Raw genomic sequence first — 25,545 nt, forward strand, 5'->3', positions numbered from 1 at the left:
CTCAACCCATATAATTTCTTAACAGGATGAGTTCAAAGCACTTTGAAGCTCGACCAATCATACAAATCAGACAAGGATAAAAACCACTAAACTCATAGTTTCTCACTGTCTACCTCGTGTGGCCCCCTTTTCTAAACCAACATTCAGAACCTAGATCATAGATTGCACTAATTGTATGAATGATAATGCTTTAATATCAATTACAAATTAGTAACTCGCCCAAAAAATAAAAGAACTCTGTAAAGGGGAGAAACACATTCGAGCGCTACAGAAACAAAAGAATGAAATTTGAAACTATCCCCTCATGCGTTAGCAGTAAAAGCAGGCCAATCAACCACATAAGCGCAAAAGACGGGTACCCACCTCGGAATCAATACTTCAAATTCGAAAGGCCACACAGATTTACGGCGATGGTCGCAATGGTAGAGAGAGAGAGAGTTTCCAAGCAACAATTGACAGAAAAGACAATTCACGGAAAATCACACAATCAAGTGAAAAAACAGAACGGATGGAGCACCAAAATCTGAAAAAAAAAAAAAAAAAAAAAAGAAAGAGAACGTGAAGCATTAGTCCGCGAGCAGTCCACCGAACAAAAACAACAACAACCTAGGGAGCAAAATTGGCAAAAGAATGGCACAAGAGCACCGGAGACAGAGACGGAAAGAGGGTCCGAAAAATCCCCCTTTCCCCGAACTAGGGTTTGCCAAAAAATCCCAAATTGCAAGATGCTAACTTGAGGCGCGGGGGCTACGGCTAGTCGGCGACTGGTGGGGTGGGCCACGTGGCCAGCAAAGCAACACTGGCGACACTCATGGTGAAAGAAGAGAACCAAAGTGGTATGCTCATTGCTCGGGCTCGTTCGCTGCGACTAAAGAAGACAAAGAAGACTGAAGAGAAGACTCAAGTGAAGAACCCGTGCGTGCGAGTGTGACTGACGTTTTAACTTTTATTTTTTTTTTTATTTTCATATATTTATATTTAGAGCCTAGAAGTTTTGAAAATTTATAAAAATAATCCCGTGCATGTCGGAGTCACATGTCAGAATTTTCGACTTGCGTGTCGGAGCGTGTTAGAAATAGTTGACCGCGTATCGATTTTCCCGACACGCGTTGATCGCGTGTCGGACACGTGTCGAACTGTCGGACACGACACGAAGGGTCCCGGAGAGTGTTTGTGCTTCATAGCAAATCAGTAGTGCAGGCGATACCTCAATATACGATGTCAATTTTCAAAATCCCATTAGCCATTATTAAAGCCATTGAGAAGAAAATTGCAAACTTCTGGTGGAGAAATAGCAACAAGATAGTTGGCCTACATGGAGAAAATGGGAACTCCTCAAGCTTCGTAAGGAGGAAGGCGGTATTGGCTTTAAGGACCTACTTGCCTTTAACACTGCTATGTTAGGAAAACAAGCTTGGCGGATTTCTCAACATCTGGACACACTTTGGAGTCAAATTATGAAATGACTATATTTCCCAAACTGTGGCTTTTGGTAGGCAAGGAAAAGTTCACATCTATCGTGGGGTTGGCAAAGCTTAATAGCAGAAGAGACGCAATTGCTCCTCAAGTTATGTAAGTAGTGGGTAATGGGAAAAAAATTTCAATTCGAGAGGATAAATGGCTAAAGAATGAACCAATTAGAGGATCCGCGAGATTGAATGAACCACGCAAAGTGGCGGACTTGATAGATTTTGAAGTTACAACATGGGAGGAAAACCTCTTGCGGTCCCTATTTGATGATTCCCTAGTGACGGAAATTAGAGCTATCTCTATCGGCCTCCCAACTACAGAAGACAAATTGGTTTGGGCAAATAACAAATCGAGAATGTATACGGTGAAGAGTGGATACTTTTTTATGAGAAAACCCACAAGGAATCATCGAGAGCCAATGCCAACAACATCCCACTAGTTTAATCTAGACCTATGGAAGCATATCTGAAACTCCGCCGTACAACCTAAAATAAAGTTTTTCCTTTAGAGTGCCTGTCAAAATGCATTGCCTACATTGGATAATCTTTATAGGAGGAAGATAGTACCTGTACCAATGTGCCCAATATGAACTCTTGAACCAGAGACGATCGAGCACACACTGCTGCTTTACTCCTGGACATAACAACTATGGAATGAGCCACCCCTACAAGTCCAAAATAAATCGAGTGGGTCTGACCTGATTTGATGATTGGCTGTGCAAATTTCACACAGGACCAAGGAGCTCACATAGATTTGAACTGGTTGCGACAATCTTATGGTGCAAATAGAAAGATCAAAACCATTTCATCTTCAAGAAAAGTCCCCTTAACCCACATGAAACCCTGTTCAAAGCTGCAATGTTACAAGAAAGCTTCACAATTTGGAATCAAAAGTCACAGGTTGGGAAGCAAGGCCATGTTCTACCTAGCAAGTGGCAACCCCCGACCCCAGGCGTACCCAAAATCAACAATGATGCTTCATTCGACAGTGCTTGTACAGCCAACACATCGCCTAATTTAAGCCAAGAAAATTCGGTGCATAGCAATGAAATACTTTCAGACTCTGACCTGGGTTTACGCTCAACTTGTGAAGATGCACTGGCCATGCAAAGTGCCCCCCCCAACCTCCATTTCAATGTGGAATGCAGACACGGCTGAGAGCGCCTTCGACACACCGCATAACCCAAACACAGCAAGGCTCAGAAGGATAAAATACATAGAGCGGCAACGCCTCGAGCTGAAACGAGAGGTAAAGTCTAGGCCCGATCAGCACGGAACACGGGGTAGGTCTGCTGCTTACCTATTCTAAATAGAGAGGAGAGCCGAGAAATACCCATCTCGAACCAAAGGTGCATTAGCACAGGCCCACCTGAGATGCCCAGTAGATGCCAAGCGCAAGATCATGGAAAGCGTCCCTTATGTAGCGGCACCAATGACGATGACCCTGCAGCACCTATAGACCTTGACCACAACATTAGATTTGCCGATTTTAACTCCCGAGCACAGCATTAGGATTGGAGGTGCATCAACATGGGCTACCTTGCTTTGAATAGCAGATTGGACGAGTCACAGAGGGATCGGACTTACCCGATCAGCAGAGACAACAATGATGGATTTGACTCACCTCCCGGCCCTGATCTCACCGAAAGACAAGTTGAATGCAGCCCCGACTGTGATCCCCTTCCCTTGTACAACATAGAAATGCCCAAATCAAACCAAAGGCGCATCAGCACTGAGTTGCACAGTAGTTGCGCTGCGTGAGATTGCAGCAAGCTCCCCTTGACTAGCGGCACCAATGATGAAGGATCTGCCGTGGCACTAATGACGAAGGATCTGCAGCGGCACCAATGACGAAGGATCTGCAGCACCTACGATCCTAACCACGACATCAAATCTGCCAATTTTAATTCCCAAGCTTAGTAACAGGAAAGGAGACGCAACAACATAGCTCACCCTGTAAGGAAATGCATATCGTAAGAGAGGAATAGGGGTAGGACTTACCCGAACAGCAGTGAGAGCGAGGAGGGATCTAACTCACCTCCTAGCCCTGATCTCACCGAACGACACGCCAAATGCAGCCCCGAACAGGCACTGAGCCTCACTACAACCAAAGGGAAGAACGGAAGTCACTTCGGAGCTCACCAGTGACGACCCCCCTCTTGGTCAGCTGTTGCTTGCATCTGTAGAGACTCCTTTGGCAGGATACAGGATGGGTTTGCTAAAAACATTGAGGTGAGTTCAGTTGAACAAGCGGAGGCCATAGCTTTGGTTGAAACCCTATATTGTATCTCCTCTAAGCTTACCCCAAATATTTTAGAGAAAGAAATAATAGTTCTGTCTAATTGTAGTATGTTGGTGGAGAGTGTTCTCTCTTTAGCTACTATAAGTTGGGCAATGCAGCCCCTAGTGGACCAGGCCAAGCAAAAAATGGAGAATTTTTTTAGACTCACACTAGCTCACTGTAATTGCGCTACTAACAAAGTAGCCGATTGGCTAGCCAAAGCCCAATGTATGGGCTGTCTCTCTAGGAATTCGGTTACTAACCCCCCGTCTGCTCTTTTGGATTTACTTTATACTGATGCTCATGTTGTATTTGCTCAGAACTTAACCGGGTAATGAAATCTCGCTTCTTAGTTAAAAAAAAAAATTGGCGTGGACAAAAGCCGAGGAGGTCATCAAGCAACCACCCAAAAACATGAGATCGAGCTCATGAAGCAGCAGCTATTGCCTTCCATGTCACAAGATATTGAGGCAACGCCGAAATTGTTGACTGAATCAGCTGGCAAAAGCAGATGTAGCGTCTTCAGAGTGCCCCGGGCACTTGCTGGAGGAAACGCCGAGGTGTGCCGGCCTCGCATCGTCTCTATTGGCCCATACCACCATGGGGAAGTGCAGCTGGGAATGCTTCAGGAACACAAGTGGAGATACCTTCAAAGCATGTTGGACCAAACTCAATCGCACGGTGTCGGACTTGAGGATCTCATCGATATATTGGCGCCAAAAGTGGAAATGATTCGGAAGTGCTACTCGGAAAGCACCGACCGTTTCAGTGGACCTGATCTTGTGAAAATGATGGTTCTTGACGGATGCTTCATCATTCGATTCCTCCGTCAAATGGCAGGGGTCATCCAGATTGATCCCTCATTAAAAAATTTGTACGTGTTAGCTTCTGTTATGCAGGACCTTCATCGGCTTGAGAACCAGGTCCCGTACTTTGTTCTCGAGGATTTGTTTGAAACGGCAAATGTTCCAAAAGGAACCTTGTCCTTGGCTGATCTTGCCTTCCATTTCTTCAGCCGCTTTCCAGAAGTATTTGGCAATGTATGGGAAAGACGGAGCAACCTAAAAGGAGTGCATTTACTTGATTCATTTTGTCTGAGTTTAATACCTTGGGATCAACGAGACATTTATCCATTAAATAAGAGGTCGTCTCATCATCTGATCAAATCTGCCTCCGAGCTTCATCGTGTGGGAATTGGATTCAAGCAAAGGGAAGCTAGCACCTTTCTGGAGATCAAGTTTGACCGCGAGCGCAGAATCATTCGAATTCCAAAAGTAACAATAGATGATCTCAATTGGATCCTCCCCAACATGGTTGCTTTTGAACAGTGTAGTGGCCAAGGGGATGGGCACATAACTAGCTATGCCGCGTTCATGGGATACCGATACCTCATTCATACAGCCGATGATGTACAACTTTTACGTGATCGTAAAGTCATCTCGAATCACAGCAGCATGAGCAACGAGGATCTTGCACATTTCTTCAGTGACGTGTGCAAGGATGCTACTTTCTATGTCAAGGGGAGCTATCTAGAGTCACACTTCTGAGTCTCTCAAGTGTGAACGGACGTATCTTTGCTGCGCACAACTCCTAAATGCTTTTTATGACAACCCATGGTCAGTTCTTTCGGCCTAGCTATTGTAGCGACACTTGCAAGCATGATTCAAATAGTCTATGCTTTATTGCAATCATATCATCCCTCGTAAGAGGAAGCATGTAGAAGCTCTATCTTCCATATCGATTTCATCACGCGTATTGACTCTGTTTTGAATGAATATTTCAAGTTATTAGTACTTTCTTTGTGGCCAAATCAATCTTGAATAAGTGACAGAACAGTTATCATCACTAAAGTGATAGTCACTAGGGAAGTGCATGAACCAGGCCCCCACGTTGACCGCCTCTGGTCATCAACCACCCCCGTCAACCACCGCCTAACGGGACCGTCGACCATCAATCTCCACCTCAATCATCAACCGTTTATTATTCATAAATATACAGCATGATTAAAGCAGGCAGGGGCACAAGAAGCAAACTGGTGCAGATGTATGTAATGGTCAAGACTCAGGCCATGGATTCAGCATCATCACCTCGCCAACAACCACCATTGATAACCGTGGGAATATATAACACAAGATAGAGAACAGCGATTCAGCAGTATGTCCAGCAAATGTAAAATACGCATGTAATCATGTCAAATGGTTACCGACTCAGATTGCTCCAGGCGAACAACGCTAACAAGTTTCCAAGTCGAACGATTACAGGGAGTTCTTTATCACCTCTAGAGACAGTTTATCAAATACATCACGTGCGTTCAGCGGAGGAGCCAAGCAAAGTGTATTAAGCTCGAATTTGATGCTAAATTCATAGAAAAGTGATTATGCATGTGCGCAATCAATGAAATTAACTCCTCAGAGCTGATTTGATCTTAACAGAAATCATGCCATTTCAGTCTTTTTCCTTCATCAGAACAGAGCAAGATCTAGTTGAAGTGTTAACATAGTAAGGAAAAATTCTTGATTGCGATAACTGATCAAGCTAGCACAAGGAAGATCTGGGAAGCGTTGACTGTGAAGATGAACAACGGCTATGAAGCTTCAAACACAAATAACCTGCTTCGAGTCCTCGCGGCCAAAGAACAGGGCAAACAGAGCTTCCCGTGGCGGTCGAACTGACAGTGACGAGAAGCGATCCGATGATTGCAACGATTGGCAACGCAGAGGAAGGAGAGGATTCAGTGGAAATCACTGAGAGAATGACTTCTAGACGCTCAAAATTTTCTCAAATCTATGCAACGAATGTTCTCTGCTCTAGCTATAGGTCTCTTTCGGTGGATCTGGGCTGAAATCCAAGCAAAGAAAGTGGGCATTTCGGACTCTCCAACTAAAACTCCTTTTTTTGTCATTTTTTATTCATCTCATTTTTTTTCATTCATTTTTATTTAATCATTTAATTAATTCTCTCCTCCTCTTTTTTTTCCCCCCTCTTTTCTCGCCTTTTATTGCCCGACAGAAGCCATGCTTCCCAAATGTTTGTCTATGAATAGGTCTCCAAGAGGCATTTATTTCGAGAGAAATGCTTTCCCTTCAATTTGCTTCCCTATCCTATGAAACAGCTCTGCTGAAAATTTCTGTTGCCTTTCCGTGATCTATTTCCGAAATTCGCATTTAAATTATATCCTAGGAAAGAAGAAAACTGAGCTTTTATGCGATTAGAAAAAGGGACAGTGAATGACAACTTAAAACTGAGCCTTTATGCGATTAGAAAAAGGGACAGTGAATGACAACTTCCAATTTCTTCTTCTTCTTTTTCGGTCAAAGGAAGTTTTATTGAGTCAAAAGGTTCTCATGGAGGCTCACACCAGGAGTGTTAAGACAAAGTCCCATAATGGCTGAGGGATGTGCTATCCAATTAGGAAGGAAGATGTTAAGTATAAAGTAGTACAAATTTACCCCAAACTGGTACACTTGTGACAAATGGAGCGTAAAATCCCACATATGTATATTAGTCAACTGTCACGTGTTATTTAACTTAATAATTTGACAGAAAATTTAACGAAAACTAACAGAGGTAAATTTGTTAAAAGTGTATCAGTTTGAAGTAAATTTGTCAAAGGTATACCAGTTTGGGGTTTTAGTAGTCAAAAAAATAATTTTAGGTAAATTTGTCACAAGTGTACCAGTTTGAAGTTTTTCAGAGTATAACCCATTTTCAATTAAGAATCTCATAAATAAATTATACTTTCATGTCACATGTGACATGTGACAGTTTTTCGATAAGTGATTTCAAATTGCAAAGTTGATTTAGATTTTTTGCTAAAATTTAAAACTTATCTATCAAAATCTTGTACTATGATGTAAAAAGAAAAGAGGACTCGTAGAAAAAGGACTTGGAAAAGTCTTATTATAATATTAATTAGTGTGTTTTATGTGATGTATGTCCTAGTCTTTCAGCAGTTGTTTGTCCTGGGAGTTGTTTATTCACATTTTTGCATGTGCATGATAACAAGATAAAAAGAATCGGGATGTCGACGAGCCTGAGATGTCGCGAAAATAACTCTTGTCGCTTGCGACCCTAGAGATGGAGTCGGGGTTGTGACAAGATAGTAATAGTCTTTTCTCTTCATCATTATATCTCATTCAATTCTAACATATGAAATTATTTGCAGTCGACATGCATAGAGTTTGTTCAACCGGAAGAAATGTTACATTTAGGCACTTAGGTGAGAAGAAAAATCTCTAGATTCAGTCGACTAGAATTAACAGTAAACATTTGTTTCCAAGATCAAGCAAGTCTAAGTAGATAGTACATAATACATCATAATGGCGCTCATTTTCATGACTTTTGCAAAAGGAGAAATGGAGGATTGGGGTTAAAAAAGAAAAGAAAAAAGAAATGGAGTGCTCAAAACAGCACGACTTGCTAGATATGAATCCCACTGAAGATATCACGGAGGAGATTATGGGGGGGAGAATGACATAGTGTGAGTTGATTGAGGCAATCTGATAAATTCTAGTACAGCACCGGTTATCCAATGTGGTGGCGGTGGATGATGTACAGGAAGCACTCGTGCTCTCCACGGCTGTCCCTAAAGTTTCGCATGTTCGGACAAGAACGGCTTTTTTAGTTGTATCTCCGCAGAGTATGGAACCAAATTTTCCACCTGACAATTAACGTAGACTTTTTGCATGCCTTATGCAGTACGGCTATCACATGCAAGACTCTATATATATTCATGTCCAGCGCAGGTATCTTATCATCCACTTCTTAGTATTACACTGAGAAACACACTCACTCTTACAATTGTGCAATGGCATTTTCTCTCAAGAGTGAATTCATCGTTGCCCTTGCTCTAATTCTTAACGCTTGGGCATGGCATGCCACTTCAGTCCGCACATTGCATGAATCCAACATTGCCGAGCAGCACGAGCAATGGATGGCCCAATATGGTCGGACATACAAGGACCAAGGGGAGAAGGAGAAACGCCGGGCGATTTTCAAGAAACACTTGCAGTTCATTGAGGATTTCAATGCATCCGGGAATCGGACTTTCAAGTTAGGCATCAATCAATTCTCGGATTTGACTGATGACGAATTCATTCAGAGCCACACGGGATACTTGGCGTCCAAGCAAGTGAAGTCCCGCAGAAATGCGTCATTGAGCCAACAATATCCGAGTGGGGATGTTCCTGAGAGCATCGATTGGGTGGAGAAAGGCGCCGCAAATCCAATCAAGGACCAAGGCCAATGTGGTAAGAATCTAAACGTCCTGTATGCATCCAATTGTGATATCAAGTTTGACCTCTATTTAGAAATAAGTTTTGGAGCCTAGCTTTGTCGAGAATTCAGATACCAACGGTAACAAAATGTGAAAAATACTTTGTACTTACCATGTCGACAAATTTTATGAATTCAGGATCCTGTTGGGCATTCTCAGCAGTCGCAGCAGTAGAAGGAATCACGCAGATCAAAAGCGGTAAACTGCCGGTACTGTCCGAGCAACAACTAATCGATTGCGATACCAAAAACAATGGCTGCGAGGGCGGTCTTCCTGACGATGCTTTCCAGTACATCATCCAAAACCAAGGAATCACCTCTGAGGATACATACACGTACCAAGAGATGGAAGGGACTTGTGACTCAACGAAAGAGGCCCAACAGGCCGCGCAGATCACAGATTTTGCAGACGTGCAGCCTGGTGAGGACGAGCTCCTGAAGGCAGTTGCACTACAGCCGGTCTCAGTCGGAATCGCCGCAGGTGGGCAGGAGTTCCGACGCTACAGCGGCGGAGTGTTCAATGGGGATTGTGGCGAGCAGTTGGACCATGCAGTCGTTGTGGTCGGGTATGGGACGAGTGAGGAAGGAAAGTTCTGGAAGATCCGAAACTCCTGGGGCGAGAGTTGGGGTGAAGATGGTTATATGAGGATTCAAAGAGGTGGTGAAAGTTCTTACGGATTATGCGGGATCGCATCGCAAGCTTCTTATCCGATTGCATGAGAATAATTAAAAGATATATACACAAAGTACGACCATCGTGAGCCTACGAGTTGCTCCTTTTCTCCTAATTATATATTCGTGTGTCTGTCTTCATTGTTTAGCTATATAGTGTGGTACTTGTAAGGAGGCAATTATGTAGCCACTAAGTTATGTGAAGGATCACATATTAATTCCCCGTTTTGGAAAGATCTTGATGCCATCAGTACAATTACCCAATATTAAATTATTAACGTCACCTTATCATGAGTTCTAACCCCTCATATAAATTTCTCATACCTATAATCTCATATTAATTAGATTTTGATATTTCATTTTAATCCTTGGAATTAGTTAGATTAGATTCGAAAAAACAAATAATAATACTATTATGTGAAATACTCCTCATTTATGGCCAAAATATTTAATATAATAATGATGATGATGAAGATATTAAGAAGATAATTTAATGGTAAGTGTTGTGACCTAAATTTTCTGTGACATGCGTTGAGGCAAAAAAAAAAAAATCACATCCGAAAAAGGTCTATAGGTATTGCTTAAAAATGGCGAGCCCATAGGCCATCGGTTTAATTACGGGATTTCCTAAGCTCATACTTCGTGAGACATTTGAATTTCTCATTTTAACATTCTTTAACAACCCAAGTATGTGTAGGAGTCATTATTAGCCTGTTGGGGTTAGTTAGAACCCAATTAAGATTCGAGAGCGTTGTCTCAATTCTTATGCAACTAGAGATTCTCAATTCTATGCAACTAGATCTTCTAAGCATAGGGAATTGATTACATTAATGTTACTATTAATATCTTTTCGGTACCTAACTAGCTGGTTGTTTAGTCTAAGTGATCATACACTGTTGGTTATGTTGATTTAAATCCAAAAAGGTCTTTCAAAGCCGCTATATGAGCATGCAAACATCTTTGTTTTCATTAGGATTCTAAACTAACCCTAACCTATTCAAGAAAAGGAAATAACACTCAATTTATTATAAAGTGGTGCGATAAGTAAACATCTAGATATTGAAAGCAGCTAGATTGGTAAACACTCAAGCAAACTGACAACTTTTGAGTAAAGTATGAGAAAATAAAGCCGATGCAACATCGGACAAAGAATACCACACGACCTTGTTATGAGCCTCAGGAATGTTACCCCATGAGCTTAACATTAAAAACTAATTTCAAGAGTTGGGCTAGACTAAGGCGAGCCTAACTCTACTAATTTTAATCCATGATTAGACTAACCTAAGCTAAATAACCATTATTCTAAAAGAGTGATTATTAGTCTTGTTTAAAGTCTAATCTAATTAGGGACTAAAGTTGTGAGTCTAACCATACTGAACTAAGCTAAACTAAGCTAAACTAGGCTACATCTGCCTTGGACCGCCATGGGTTGGCCTTCAATCATCGAGCTATCGGCCATCTCTCGAGATGTCGCTTCTCGTCCATTCATTCATCATCAATTAGAATATGTCATAAATCAAAGTAAGCAATCACCAAAGTTCATTCAATCCCCAATTGCCTCAGGATTGGCTTTGAAGGCAAACATGCGTTTCGATTTTCCCCAATACCACAACTATGAATCCAATAAACATTCATCGCCATTTGCGTTAGCAAAACATTAGGATAAGATAATCAACCCTAACTAAACTCTAATTACCTTCCAAATTGCCCACCGAAAGACACGCATCGAGCTTCTAACGTGTATCTAATCATTCACATACAAAATTAAATTTAAACATGCAATTTAGACGAACCAACCAATCAACATGCAACCAAGCTTGGGGACTAATTACAATAAAAGACAAGAAATTGTATTTTCCTAATATAATTTCTAATTTCTATTTTTTAATAAAAGAAGTCGAAGAAGCCTTCATTTAATTTTTTATTTTATTTAATAACCCTCTCGCCTGTATTTTTTTTTAAATAACTTTTATCTTTTCATATTTTTAATCTAATATAATTTAAATTTAAATTTAAAATGTGTTTGGATGAAAATATCTATGCTTGGTCGGAATATTTTGCTAGCCGAGGAGCTAGTGAGATTAAACTCTTATTTGAAATAGTTAAAATTCATTCAAATTCTTATTTGAGAAAATGAGGACAGTTCATGCCTTTATCTGGAATTTACTCTATGGTAGAGTGTCTTCATCATGTTTGAGTTTTATAAGTTTATTTTGGAGTCAATATGTAGCAGTAGCGATGTGTACATCCATTAACTAGTTCGATCCTATTTTTGGAGTATGCGGGCATCTGTAAAAATAATATTGAAACCACTTGAAGATACATGATTGCTTCATGTCGACATTTTAATTGAAATTTCGAACTTTCTCTTTCCTTGAAATTGAATTATTGATTTCACCAACCTACGTTTTGTCTTTTGTGGCGCTACTTGTCCTTGCCAAGCATGCACTTCCTTTAAAATGTCTTTATCTCAGCAACTCCTTCGACGACTGGGCTATGGAAAGACCGATGTTCAGATTCACTTATTTTATGAAATTCAGATTTTTTTTGTTTTATCTTTCTTTCTGTCCTAAATCATGGACTTCAACTGCTTACATTTTGTCTTTTGTGAGGTCTTTAGGTTTTCGATCCGGTCGCAGTTCCTTTAAAAATGTGCACCTCAGCACCTCCTAAAACTTTGGAATGTTGCTCTACAAGTGCAATTCGTGACTTTTCCGTCTCATCTCTCATTTTTCCATGGTCCAACCGACGCACTTTGTACGACTCCTTTTGCTCAATGGGCATTCGAGAATTTGAGGGAAATAAAGATTTGACATCACCAAATTGATACATGTACTAATTTAAAAAAAAAATTATTATAAAAAAGTTAATTTTGAATAAATTTATCATAAATATATTAATTTAGGATTTTTCAGATATTAATTCTTTAAAATCTCTACATGTGTAATTTTTTATCTAGTCAATGATGGGGCCCACAAGAAGAAAAATAAAAAGAAAAGGAAGATCATCGTGAGATAAAAGGAAAGAAAGGGAGAAAGAGCACTTCGCCTGGTGAATAGGGAGGAGAAGGAGGAGGAGGAGAAGAAGAATATTTTGATCTAATCAAAGGACGGGGCCCACAAGAAGAAAAAGAAAGAGAAGACCATCACGAGATAAAAGGGAAGAAAGGGAGAAAGAGCATTTCGCCCAGTGAATAGAGGGAAGGAGGAGGAGAAGAACGAGAAGCGGAAGGAGAAGAAGAAAAAGATTCCACATACTCGCATTAGACGCCTCACCAAGCCAAATTTACTTTAATTTGCAATGCCCGGGTGAGTGCTTATGCCCTTGATTCTTCCAATCAGAAAAGTTTTTGGAATTAGGAGTTAAATTTGGGATTAAGCAAAATTTGAACTACAAGCACTGGATAGATACAAGCAATGTTTGGGACATGGTTATCGACATTTTATGACACTCGATCTTAACGATACGTATCCGTTGGGTTAAATCGATGAAATACCGAATTGTAAGCAAATAATGGGTAGTCATTTTGGAAACCATCGATTCGATACATCCCTATTCATTTTGTCGATTCACAGTTCATTATATTTCACACATTAAATGATTATTTTTTATCTTAGTTCATTTTTATCATAATTTCACAACAAATAGTTGAGAATCTATAAACTACAGACCTGCCAAACATAATGCATAGACATTCTTTCTTTTCTCTCTGTTTTTCTTTTATAATTCGAATCATTTACTTATCATTGAGATATATTTACCTTTGATCATGGGCACTTGAAATCCAGATACATTTACCCCAGAGCTTTTTGTTTTGCAGTTATTCATGAAATTACGGGGCTACGAGTAGTTAATGCTGTTGCACACCATCAAATTCACTTTGAATATCATCCTCATCATTTCATGTATATCTCAATCGGTAACGTCATATACCTTTTTGCTAAATCGTGTTCGGTAAAAAAAAATTCATACACGATATTTCAATATAGGATGCAAGTTTAAAGTAGGAGATTATTTCTACTTGATAAATCTTTCAACTAATAGCCTTTGGTAATTGTCATATTCCTCAAAATTTGCAAATTATGCAAGCATATAAGCACATGTCATGACTTTTTATTGATTTCAAGCCTTCTCGGAATGCATAAAACGCAGCAACGCACAAACTTAGGTTTTCACTTTATCGATGTAAATTCAAATTGTGTTGTTATAATTACCGTATATCAACATTTTCAAGGCATATACTATAAAATACCATTGACCGCCCACGTTCTAATAGTTTAAACTTTTAGGAAAATATGGTTTGTCTCACAAAGGTTATTTTTACATACAATGACTACTGGAATATGTGAAAAACGGACATTAACTGAAGCAGAAATCAGGAACAAAATAAATGAGAAAGAAAAAGAAAAAAGAATTTTACTCTATCATAAAATGAAGAAAAGATGACCGGCATAGTTGACGATTCCTTCTCCGATAATAATGGAAATGGATAATTTGGTGGCTTATCCCAGATACGAAGAAAGCCCATATTGAGCTGATTTGACTTATTCCTTCTCAGGGTAATTTTTTTTTGCCTCCCCACCAAAAATATCGCTGAGACCGATCGAATTTCACATGGGTCGAGTTCCAATTTCACCACAGTTGTCATCATTTTGTCTAAATCTGATTTTGGCTGGCAGACGACATTCCACGATGAGAAAATGATACCCTGGCAAGAAAATCCAGTCGGGGAGAGCAAGGGTACATCAGAATGGCACGTAATGTGGGTGGTACCCCCACCCATTGGCAAATGTGGTATAGCGATGGAGTCCTCGTACCCCGGTCGAGAGGAACCAAAATCCATTACTTCATTATCCGCATGTAATTTTACATTTCTTTCACTCAAAACAGTGTGGCTTTGGCGAAGGCTTTTCATATTGAGGATGCATTTGACTTGACCTTGAACATATGAAAGTTAATTCTAACAAGTCCTGTGTCGTTCTTTCTAATTTGTGTTTGTGCAACAGAGCAAAGACAATCCACTAGGAGTCGTCAAGGCAGAAAAGCAGTGCGCTCGAGCTCTGCTGAACCAGGTGAGCCTGAACTCCTCGTCGGCCTGTGGTGAGGCGAGGCAGGCAAGGCTCCACCTCGCCCAAGGCTAAATCCAGTAACAGCAAGGCTCGAGAAAAAGTAAAAAAGAAAAACAAAAGAAAAAGGAAAATTTAAAAATAATAAAAATTAGATTTTTAAATATAAAAATTAAAATTCAATTTTTTTATAAAAAATAACAATTAAGATTAAAAATTTAGTCGATTAAAAAAATTAAAATTCATTTTCTTTGGTAGTTTTTTTTCCAAAAAAATCAAATCAAATACTGGACAGTGGAAAATATTTTATACTCAATTTTCAGTCTTAATTGAATACCGAAAAATATAGTTATTTTTTTAAATTAATTAATTGCATAGCATATAAGTTTAAGTGCATTTGCATTGGACCAGCGACGGATAAGTTCGACTTGATGGTTCAGAACTTTAATTTGATGAGTTGGGTTAAACCCACGAAGAGAGCAAAGTCTATCCTCAAGGGATTTTACGGATTTATTTTTGTGAGTTTTCAATCAAAAAATAAATATTGCGTTTGGAATAGCAAATATTGCATTTGAAAAAAATCTTTGTGGATATGAATTTAGAAAATTAAAACCCTAATTCATGGTTTAAACGGGTAGGTTTTTTTTTTTTTTGGGGGAGGGGGACCGGTGAGTGGGGAGAAAATATTGGATAGGTTTTACCCTCCACGTAGGCAGTGGGTAAGACCACTCAGGAGTCGACACGTGGCTCCACGTAGGCAACGACGTCAGAGGTTCAAAATTTGCGCGCGCCGCTCCTGGGGCCCGAGAAAATATTGGGTGGTCCGGGACCACCACGTCAGCGTGGTCCCCGGCCACTCACGAGATGCCATGTGGAGGTTTGGGCCCCACTTGTGTCTTCTGCCTTCTTCCCCTCTCTCTCTCCTCTTCCTAGCCTGCCGATGCCCTCTCTCCTCCTAGCCTGCACGCTCTCTCTCTCTTGTCAGAGCATTTATTGCGGACGTTTTCTCTTTCCTTCGTTTGAGAAAGAAAACGCCGTTCGGACGCACGTCCCTCTCCATTTCTTTCCTTTCGAATTTTTGAATCTGAAATTCTCTCTCCGCGCTCGTTCCCCTGCCATCGCCGAGCATCAAGCGGCCGTTCCCCTGCCGTCGCCGACGAACCACAGTACGGCCGCTGCTACTCCGGTGCTCGCTCGCTTCTCTCTTCGGGCTCGTTGCTGCTCCGTCGTTCGTTCCGCCGTTCCCGGGGTCGCAGATGCAGCACGCGTAGGAGAAGCAGGCCTCTTCGAGCTCCCCTCAACGTCGGCGAGCGTCGCCCGCCGAGCGAGACCCCCACGCACCGGAAGGCTCGGAGGCGAGGTTGCTGGAAAAGCTGGTGCCGTACGCGAAACGCGACGCCGACGGCCCTCCACCTCCGCCGGTTGCCTCCATCGGCGTCGGAGTCCGTCGCCCCCGACTCCGACGCCAACGCCCCTTCGCCTCCCTCTCGCGACCTCCGCTCCGCTCTGTCCCTCTTTCCTCTGCGGAGCGCCCCTACTGGCCAACCCCGCGAGCAACCTCTTTCCGAGTCTCCGTCTCCTTCGCAACCAGGTAGACGTCGTCCATCTCTCTCTCTCTCTCTCTCTCTCTCTCTCTCTCTCTCTCTCTCTCTTTCTGGTGTCACGGATTCTTCTTTCTTATTTCTGTTCCATGGTGATGAGCAAGTGTACTCTAGCTTGATGATGCATTATGGGTAGGTTCGTTTCATGAGATTGAGATTAAGCTACACTGGTGCGGAGGTTGTTCGTAATGGGATGTGCGTCTCTTGTGCCGAATAGAGTGTTGGGTCGTGCCTTAGAAGCTCAAAAGATGAACTTTAGTCGTTTCCTTGTTCTGATTATTCTATTAGTCTGTGATATCACAAGTTCATTCGATGTCGTGATTGAAGTTTCGGTGTCGGGTTATGTTAATATTGGGAAGGTTCATGCTCTGTGTTAGTTTTTGTTCACACAATGGATTCTCTCTGTGGTGGGTTTGCAGCTTCGGTTTGACCAATCGGCTGGGGCGTGCTCGAGGGGCCTTGATCAACTCGATTCTTGCTTTGCTGGCCATCCTCTTAGAAAAAAGGCGGCTCGTGATTAGTTGTGTCTTGGCTTTGTAATGGACCAAGAGTCCCGAGTGGATGAGGACTTCCCCCTCTTCCAGAAATGCTCCAAACAACCTAATGCCGAAGACTTTGTACCCAAGAGATTCGCCAACAATGGAATAGACGCGAAAGGGCATCATTTCGAGCTGCTTCCTTTCGGTTTAGGATGTAGGGGTGCCCCGAATTCTGTTAGGCTCAATACAAGTGAAGCTTGCTCTGGCTCAATTAGTGCATTGCTTCAAGTGAGAACTACTCGAGCATGGTACCGAACAAATTAAAGCTTTCGGCAATAAATTCATACGTGTTCCTGTATTCTAAATTAATTCATCAAATTTTGTATGCACTTAGTTTAAAAACCTCATTGTGTTATTGAGCCAAAAAAATTTGGCGTCCAAACCCAATACCTCAATTATTTCTCCATTTTTTGTCGAACAACCCTTTTCCAACTTTTTTTTTTTTTGTTAAAGCTTTCGGAAATAAACTCGTACGTGTTTCTGTACTCAAAATTAATCCATCAAACTTTGCAGGCACTTACTTTAAAACCTCATTGTGTTATTGAGCAAAAAAAATTTGGCATCCAAACCCGATACCTCAATTTTTTCTCCATTTTTTGCCGAATAACCCTTTTGCAACTCTTTTTTTTTTTGTTAAAGCTTGCGGAAATAAATTCGTACATGTTTCTGTACTCAAAATTAATCTATCAAACTTTGCACGCACTTTGTTTAAAATCTCATTGTGTTATTGAGCAAAAAAAATTTGCTATCCAAACCCGATACCTCAATTTTTTCTCCATTTTTGCCGAACAACTCTTTTCCAACTTTTTTTTTTTCTTGGTTAAAGCTTTCCGAAATAAATTTGTACGTGTTTCCGTACTCAAAATTAATCTATCAAATTTTGCACGCACTTAGTTTAAAATCTCATCGTGTTATTGAGTAAAAAAAAAATTCGGTATCCAAACCCGATACTTCATTTTTTTTTCTATTTCTTGCCTAATAACCCTTTTCCAACTTTTTTTTTTTTTGTTAAAGCTTTCGGAAATAATTTGTACGTGTTTCCGTACTCAAAATTAATCTATCAAATTTTGCACGCACTTAGTTTAAAATCTCATCGTGTTATTGAGTAAAAAAAATTTGGCGTCCAAACCCGACGCCTCATTTTTTTCTCTATTTCTTACCCAACAACCCTTTTCCAACTTTTTTTTTCTTTAAAGCTTTCGAAAATAAATTCGTACGTGCTCCCGTGCTTAAAATTAATCCATCGAATTTTGCACGCACCTAGTTTACAACCTCGTAGTGTTGTTGAGAAAAAAAAAATTGGCGTCCAAACCCGACACTCAATTTTTTTTTCTATTTCTTGCCCAACAACCATTTTTCAACTTTTTTTTTTCTTTAAAGCTTTCGAAAATAAATTCGTACGTGCTCTTGTGCTCAAAATTAATCAATCAAATTTTGCACGTACCTAGTTTACAACCTCATAGTGTTGTTGAGCAAAAAAAAAATAAGCATATGAACCCGACACCATTTTTTTTTTCTATTTCTTGGCCAACAACCAATTTCCAACTTCTTTTTTTCTTTAAAGTTTTCAAAAATAAATTCATACGTGCTCCCGTACTCAAAATTAATCGATCAAACTTTACACGCACCTACTTTACAACCTCATTGTGTTGTTGAGCTAAAAAAATTTGGCATCCAAACCCGACACCCCATTTTTTTCTATTTTCTTGTCCAACCACCCTTTTGGAAATAATATTGGGTTGTGTTGGATGGCATATCATACGACTAGTGAAGATAAAAGGAAATATAGGTCAGTTAATCAAGACGTCCAATACGAGTCTTCATCAATACAAACATTAGACGCGTGGGATGTCTTTGGGAAACATCACAACATTTAAGCACAGAAATTGCACATTCCATGTAAAGAACAATGATCAGGAGATACGCACAATCAAAATTAATCGAACATTATAAAAACGAGAAAAACTAGTTGCATCACAACATCAAACATCCCTCCGACAAATTCTGTAGTCGAAGAACGTTTCTTATTTATCAGAACATCTCTGTAGCATACATGGAACATAAGTAAAAACTAAAGTAAACATAGCCATCAACTAGTATTTCGAGTGCCTGTGACCAAAACCATCCAAAAAATGAACCTCCTCAGAATCAGAGGTAGACGCCAAAGCCGACTTTAACTGCCAGTATAATGTGCCGAAAGATACTTGTACCAAAGCGCTCTGCATCATCGGCTCATGATACTTGAACAAACTTGTCTAAAGCGGATGTATCCAAAGCTGCAAACTCCTTAACAGCCCGAAGCACGGCAAGTCCAAGTTTTACAGCGTCATCGTGAGTTCGTGCCTCTAGCAGGTAAATTTTGAATTGAATTCTTAATCCAATAAAATCATTTTTATGGTAGCTTGTGTAAGAGATTCCTCTACTTCAATGTTAAGAGGAAGAACAGGATCATGAAGCGAGAGCCTCAGAAGGAACCATCCTCCAAACCCAGATACCCGGACCTGTTTAAGCAGCAATCAGACTAGAGATCAGCATCACATGCAAAATGCAAAGCTCACCCAGTGTCTTGCGCTATTCAGGGAGAAAAGAAGAGAGGAATTAACTAGATAGCATGATGGACCTGCATTTTCTTTATAGTAAAATACTCCTCTGAGGTCACTAGTTCAGATATTATTTTGGTAAGCCCACAGCATTTTGCTCAACTCATTGTGGACTATAATTTTGACTCCTCTTGTAGATACAAATCAAGAACCAACATGGACTCCATTGCGACGTTTAACTCTCCTTCTTGCTCCCATCCCCAGGAGCATTCAGAACGTATGTACTTTAATTGAGAATTAGAGCATTAACTTGTCTCCTTAGCATACGAACAAGATAATACACAATATAAATAGCTGCTGAAATGATGAGGTCCAATCTATTAAGAATAACTTCATCGATTCAAAACTTACTATAATTTACTGGAGCTTTCTTTTGGGTCAAATCAAATTTACTCCAAGAGCTTCAACACTGCCTCTCCATAGTCTCGGAAAGATCTGTAACCTCTACACTATCAGGATCTTAGAGAAGGAAAAAGAAAACGACATTGCTAGAAACCAAGAAACCAAGTACCCTCCCTTTAAGTCCGGATGACTCTGGTTGATCTTCAACCTCAATTCTACAGCAACAGCTGCTTCTTCTAGACCCTCTACCAAATCTGTTAAGACTCTGCTGCCGCTACCTGCTCCTGAAGCTCGAGCTGAAGCAAGTTTGTTGAGAACTTTGACCTATAACAAAATGCTTAATAATTATGACTCAAAGCTTTAAGCTCGTGCATTGCAGTTGGGGGCATTTAGAATTCATCTCTGCAACGCTCATCTATTTCAAAAATTTTAATAGCAATTTCCATCTGAAATTGTACTTTATACAATTAAATCACAGAGATCATGCAATTCGAAATAACATTAGAATTAAGGATACCACTTCAAAAATGTTTTAGAACAAAATGCTGCCATAGAAAAGAGTGATCAACTTTCTGGCGACTCAATGATTCTAACAATCATCTCATTCAACTAACCAAATCATTTCGTTCAACTAACCAAAAGAACTATACACAGAAATTTAAATTAGCAAATGGTAGCAACCAAAGAACTAAAAAGTGAGCATCTATTATCAGCAAATTTTACAAACAAAAGAAGACCAGGAATCATCAAAAAGCACAATTGTAAAAGCTTAATACCTTAATTGTCCAATTTGCAGAGCCAGTGCAGAATCATTAATTGCTAGGATCAAATGCGATAGATCTCACCTATCCCAAATGCCCACTTATGACCTTGCACATACAAAAAGGAGAAAACAAAACACATAACAATCCAAGTAAGTTTCACCAAAAAAAAAAAAAAAACAATCCAAGTAAGCGAGCAAATAACTGCAGATACAATAACATGGACAAGACACAGCTGTATGATCAATTCAAATGTATAATTATCAAATGACACCATAACTATTACTGAAACAAAACAAGAACTTTCTTCTAGCTGCCAGAAAAATTAGGCCACAATTCTCACCCTGTAGTTCTTCCATGGAGGATGCCACACAGGACATGGTCACCTGCTTGGAATTCTTTCCATAATGGCTGAGGTAGACAAATTCCTAAAAACAGAGTGAGAGCATGAGGCCAAAGCAGATTAAGTACCTTAGAGCAGAACTTAAGATGACTCAGTGATCCTTGAATGCATGAGTCGAATTATGAGAATCCATGAAACAACTTTTCAGAAACCATTAAGAAATGTTCTGATGTTATGAAAACCAAAACACAACTTCCCTCGAGAAAGAGACGCTTTAATGTGATGAAAACCATATAAAATCTTCCAAGCAATTTTCCCTTGGCGTGAAAGATTTAATCTGATGATCAACATACTGAAACTTCAGGAATTCCTAAGTGGGGTGATAATAGTATCTATGGTCACCACTTAGGAGACATAAGTCACTATGACATTGGATTGGATGAATCTTCAGGTCATCAAACAACAATGCAACGTAGTAACAAGCCAAACTGTAGGAACTTTTTCAACTTTTGGAGGAAAAAATACCTTTTCATATCACCAAAGACGGTTAAATGTGAGAGATGAACCATACTTTTTAAACGTGAACGGCACAGCAGAGAGTCACCCAGGCATTCAAGAATTCATTGAAGGAGCAAAAATGCAGGTGCATCACCTCTCTCTCTCTCTCTCTCTCTCTCTCTGACTAATAAATGAAACGCCGGACTGAACTGAAGACAGGTCAAGAAGGGTACCCAGTTGGGAAAACATTGCCATGGAGTGGAAAGACAACGGATGACCCGACCCGATTGAGAACCAGCGACGACGACGCCGACCCAAAAGTCAAAGGCGCCTTTTGCCTTTGCTCAGATCACCTCTGAAAGAAGAAGAAGAGGAGTAGGAGGACGACGATACACACCAGCTCGACACAATTATCAGCAACGCGACCAAACCCGCTTTCTCTTTCCCCATTCTTCCTGCCTCTCTCTCCCTCTGTCTGTATTACAACTGACAAATAAGCAAGAAGGAAATGTTCTTGGCGAAACTCAAACCCGTCCCTGTTCTTGTCCGATTATTCAGACATAGCAGCAGAAAGACCAGGTCGAGGGCAATTATAGGGCCGGTTTCTTGCATGATGGAGCAAATGATTGGCGAGGATTTATGCTGATGTCTGTAGTAATTGAGGAACCATTTTCTCCAGGAAATCCAGGCTCCTACCTTAACTCGATAATCAATGGTAAACAGCTTTCGTTGGTTGTCAAACTTGGACTCGCAAATGAACAATCAGCCACCAAGCGACATGCCTCTACAACTTTATAAACTCCCAGTACTGAGTTGCATTTTCTGTTTACTGACCAATATCATAACAATGCACGTAAAGCCTCCAAATCGCACTTTCACAATGCATAATTGACCAAAAATTCTATACTGTTCTGATCAAAATTATTGGTCAATGTAGCTTTACCGGTCCTGTTGAGCCAATGATTTCATCTTGTGATAAGCACTTACCAAATAGGGAAAAAAAATAGTCAATTGTATTTATCACTTTGTTTCACTGGATCGACAAAATTGAATGCAAAGTGACAGCATGAGTTCACAGCAAGCGCTCGTTCAGAAACTGAAAAGACAAAACATCCGCACCATTTGAATGTATAGCGATTAACTAATCCAACATTGTCAGAAAAACCAAAAAACTCTCCCATTCAAACATTTAGAAGTGCCTATAACCGCAGTCTTCTGACTTGAACGTCTCGACAATATGGAAAGGAACTCATCAGCGTGAAGATCCATATATAAACATCAAACGCGAGACGTTACTGTAGCGCATCAAACGAACAATGATTACATAATAAGTAAAATACAACTATCAAAAGCAGCATGAGACCAATAATGCACTCCAAGTGTAAACAGATCAGTCTATAGACACAAACAATCACATCTCATAGTAAGAACACATGTCGAAGAGATAAAATGCACATCTCGGATTCGCAATCCACTCTATGAGGCTAACCTTCGTGCCGAAAGGACCGACAGGATAGTTGGCCGCGTTCTTCGGCAGGTCGTCGACGTCCCTCGCGGAGGCGGAGGTGGAGGCGTCCGTGTCGGAGTCGGGGCGACGGAGGCAACCTGTGGAGGCGGAGGCGGAGGCGGAGGGGCGTCGGCGTCGGAGTCGGGGTCGACGGAGGGGCGTCGGAGTCAGGGGCGGCCGTAATGTGGTTTGTCGGCGACGGTAGGGGAACGGCCGCTTGATGCACGGCGGAGCAGCAACGGGGAGAGAGAAATTCTCAGATTCAAATTTTCAGTTTGTCGGCGACGGACTCCGACGCCGACGGAGGCAACCGGCGGAGGGGCGTCGGCCTCGCGTTTCGCGTACGGCACCAGCTTCTCCAGCAACCTCGCCTGCTTCTCCTTCCGCGTGCTGCATCTGCGACCCCGGGAACGGCGGAACGAACGACGGAGCAGCAACGAGCCCGAAGAGAGAAGCGAGCGAGCACCGGAGTAGCAGCGGCCGTACTGTGGTTCGTCGGCGACGGCAGGGGAACGGCCGCTTGATGCTCGACGACGGCAGGGGAACGAGCGCGGAGAGAGAATTTCAGATTCAAAAAATCGAAAGGAAAGAAATGTTCCGAGTCTCCGTCCGAACGGCGTTTTCTTTCTCAAACGAAGGAAAGAGAAAAACGTCCGCAATAAATGCTCTGACAGGAGAGAGAGAGCGTGCAGGCTAGGAGGAGAGAGGGCATCGGCAGGCTAGGAAGAGGAGAGAGAGAGAGGGGAAGAAGGCAGAAGACACAAGTGGGGCCCAGACCTCCACATGGCATCTCGTGAGTGGCCGGGGACCACGCTGACGTGGTGGTCCCGGACCACCCAATATTTTCTCGGGGGAAGGTGGGGGACCGCGTCCCGTTGCCGAATATGCCCTTTGCTTTTTTTTTTTGTTTTGGTTTGGTTTTTTTCTTTTCGCGTATTTTAAGGAAGGTGTCGAGGGGCGCCCCCGTTACTGGCACGGTTTTGGAAAAAGGGGTCTCGGGCGCCTCAAATCCCCTTACGTGGCTTTCAACGTTTTCGGCAAGCATCTTTTCAGGATTAATAAAAAAAATTCTATTTACTTTTTCTTAGGATTGTGCGACTAGACCTATTCTATCCATAAACCACATCAATATGTCTTGAAAATTAATCTGGTTTCAAATTCCTAGTTCCAAATTTTTGGAACCAATAAGAATCGATTCCTAGTAGAGGATGACACCAATCAAAAAGAATTTAGACTAAGGGTGCATAATCACCGGATGGATCGGTTCAATTTGATCTCAATCCTTGAGAAGAAAAGCCGGACGGGTGTTGGGTCTCCTCAAATCAAAATCGTTGATAACTGTTTCGATTTTATTTTATTTATCTGTCATATTCTATTTTTATTTTAACTTTCACTCTCTCACTCTGGACCTAAACTAAATCGTTCCAACTTCAATCTAAGGTGAAAATTTGAACTCCCACCTCCCATTTTCATGTTGAAAGAGTGGCTACCTCCGATTTAATTTGAGGTGAGGACAAAATAACAGGGGTCGATGCTCAAATCTAATAAGAGGGGTCTTAAGAGGGTCGATGCTCAAATCTATCAAGAGGGATCTCCAACCCTCCATTCCAACCGGGATCAAATTGATCAACGGTTTCGATTTGATTTGAGGTGAGGACAAGCACCTCAAATCAAATCGAAACCGTTGATTGATTGTTCCGTCTTCCCTTGTCCTTACCTCAAATCAAATCGAAACCGTTGATCCAGGTTGGATTGGAGGGCTGCACTTTTTGAATTTCTTAAATCCGACACTTGCAAAAGTCAAGTCCCCGTCCAGTGGGAAAACAATAGGGTCACCTCCCTCCCTCTTTCTCCATAAAATGCAATTTATGAAGCAAAGCCCTTTCACTTCGCTTCAAACACTTCCATACACAAAACAAAAGCTCCGAATCAGAATTCTTTCAAGCAAGGTGGGCGACCTCTGGCCGAAGAAGTAATATGCGAATCCTGCTCCATAACATGGCCGATCAAACAGAGATACCCCAAAGGTTTGTGATTCATTCGTGTGAATATGCTCTTAAAAACTCTACTTAAAGCTATGATTAAATAGCCGATTTTCTGTTCTTTCCATCTTTGGAATCCATTTCTCGTTCCATCATTTTCTTTCTTGATTCGCTATAGAACAACGAGCAACCACCACGTCAAAGCAACAACATGAAAGTTTTGACTTCACCAAGAGGTTTCATATTAGCTTAACCTCGTTTCAGCTGCTCACCATCATGCATTTTAATTCGCAGCCTACCAATGTGTTGAGCCATGCAGTTTTGCAGTTGTACGTCATCTGCGAAGTTATCTATTTCATAGCACTAATCCAAGTGACCGGGCCCACGAGTTCGAACATTATATACAAATATTTGTACGTCATTTTTGGGATGTTCGGAGCTGAGTTGCTTCTCTGGACGAGCCTGTCTCTAACTATGTGGCTTATCGTCAATATTTGCTTGCTACTGTTTGCTTTGGCGTCATCTGGTTTGCTTGCGCAAGTTCCCAACTGGCTTCAAGAGATTGTTCAACTGTTCAACGACATACCAATTACCAAAGTTTAGTTTGATT

General features: G+C 41.1%; 3 protein-coding genes and 2 long non-coding RNA genes across 7 annotated transcripts; 3 read left to right on the forward strand and 2 right to left on the reverse strand.

The window, feature by feature from the left end:
- Positions 1-4,178: 4,178 nt before the first annotated feature.
- Positions 4,179-5,297, forward strand: LOC104447281 (UPF0481 protein At3g47200). The gene has a single exon (XM_010061041.2). It carries the CDS (start codon positions 4,179-4,181, stop codon positions 5,295-5,297), a length of 1,119 nt encoding a protein of 372 aa, XP_010059343.2.
- A 3,087-nt stretch (positions 5,298-8,384) lies between these two features.
- LOC104447282 (zingipain-2) lies at positions 8,385-9,930 on the forward strand. 2 transcript variants are annotated; one of them, XM_039314092.1, is made up of 3 exons: positions 8,385-8,495; positions 8,637-8,999; positions 9,164-9,930. In XM_039314092.1, exons 1-3 carry the CDS (start codon positions 8,483-8,485, stop codon positions 9,742-9,744), a joined length of 957 nt encoding a protein of 318 aa, XP_039170026.1. In that variant the 5' UTR covers positions 8,385-8,482; the 3' UTR covers positions 9,745-9,930. The 2 variants fall into 2 exon arrangements, with proteins under 2 accessions (XP_039170026.1, XP_010059344.1); XM_010061042.3 differs by lacking the exon at positions 8,385-8,495 and having other exon boundaries at positions 8,510-8,999.
- A 5,681-nt stretch (positions 9,931-15,611) lies between these two features.
- LOC120294121 lies at positions 15,612-16,961 on the forward strand. Its single transcript, XM_039314083.1, has 2 exons — positions 15,612-16,353; positions 16,783-16,961. Exons 1-2 carry the CDS (start codon positions 15,703-15,705, stop codon positions 16,882-16,884), a joined length of 753 nt encoding a protein of 250 aa, XP_039170017.1. The 5' UTR covers positions 15,612-15,702; the 3' UTR covers positions 16,885-16,961.
- A 1,923-nt stretch (positions 16,962-18,884) lies between these two features.
- LOC120293157 lies at positions 18,885-19,849 on the reverse strand. The gene is made up of 2 exons (XR_005550857.1): positions 19,326-19,849; positions 18,885-19,247 (listed from the first exon to the last, which is right to left on the reverse strand). It is a non-coding gene; the product is annotated as an uncharacterized LOC120293157 (long non-coding RNA).
- A 42-nt stretch (positions 19,850-19,891) lies between these two features.
- Positions 19,892-23,662, reverse strand: LOC104453865. Of its 2 annotated transcripts, XR_727183.2 has the most exons (5): positions 22,936-23,662; positions 21,680-21,801; positions 20,949-21,033; positions 20,621-20,713; positions 19,892-20,168 (listed from the first exon to the last, which is right to left on the reverse strand). It is a non-coding gene; the product is annotated as an uncharacterized LOC104453865 (long non-coding RNA). The 2 variants fall into 2 exon arrangements; XR_727181.2 differs by lacking the exon at positions 21,680-21,801.
- Positions 23,663-25,545: the final 1,883 nt, after the last annotated feature.

Source organism: Eucalyptus grandis, chromosome 5, assembly GCF_016545825.1.
Source record: "Eucalyptus grandis isolate ANBG69807.140 chromosome 5, ASM1654582v1, whole genome shotgun sequence".
In the NCBI taxonomy this organism is placed as follows: domain Eukaryota; kingdom Viridiplantae; phylum Streptophyta; class Magnoliopsida; order Myrtales; family Myrtaceae; genus Eucalyptus; species Eucalyptus grandis.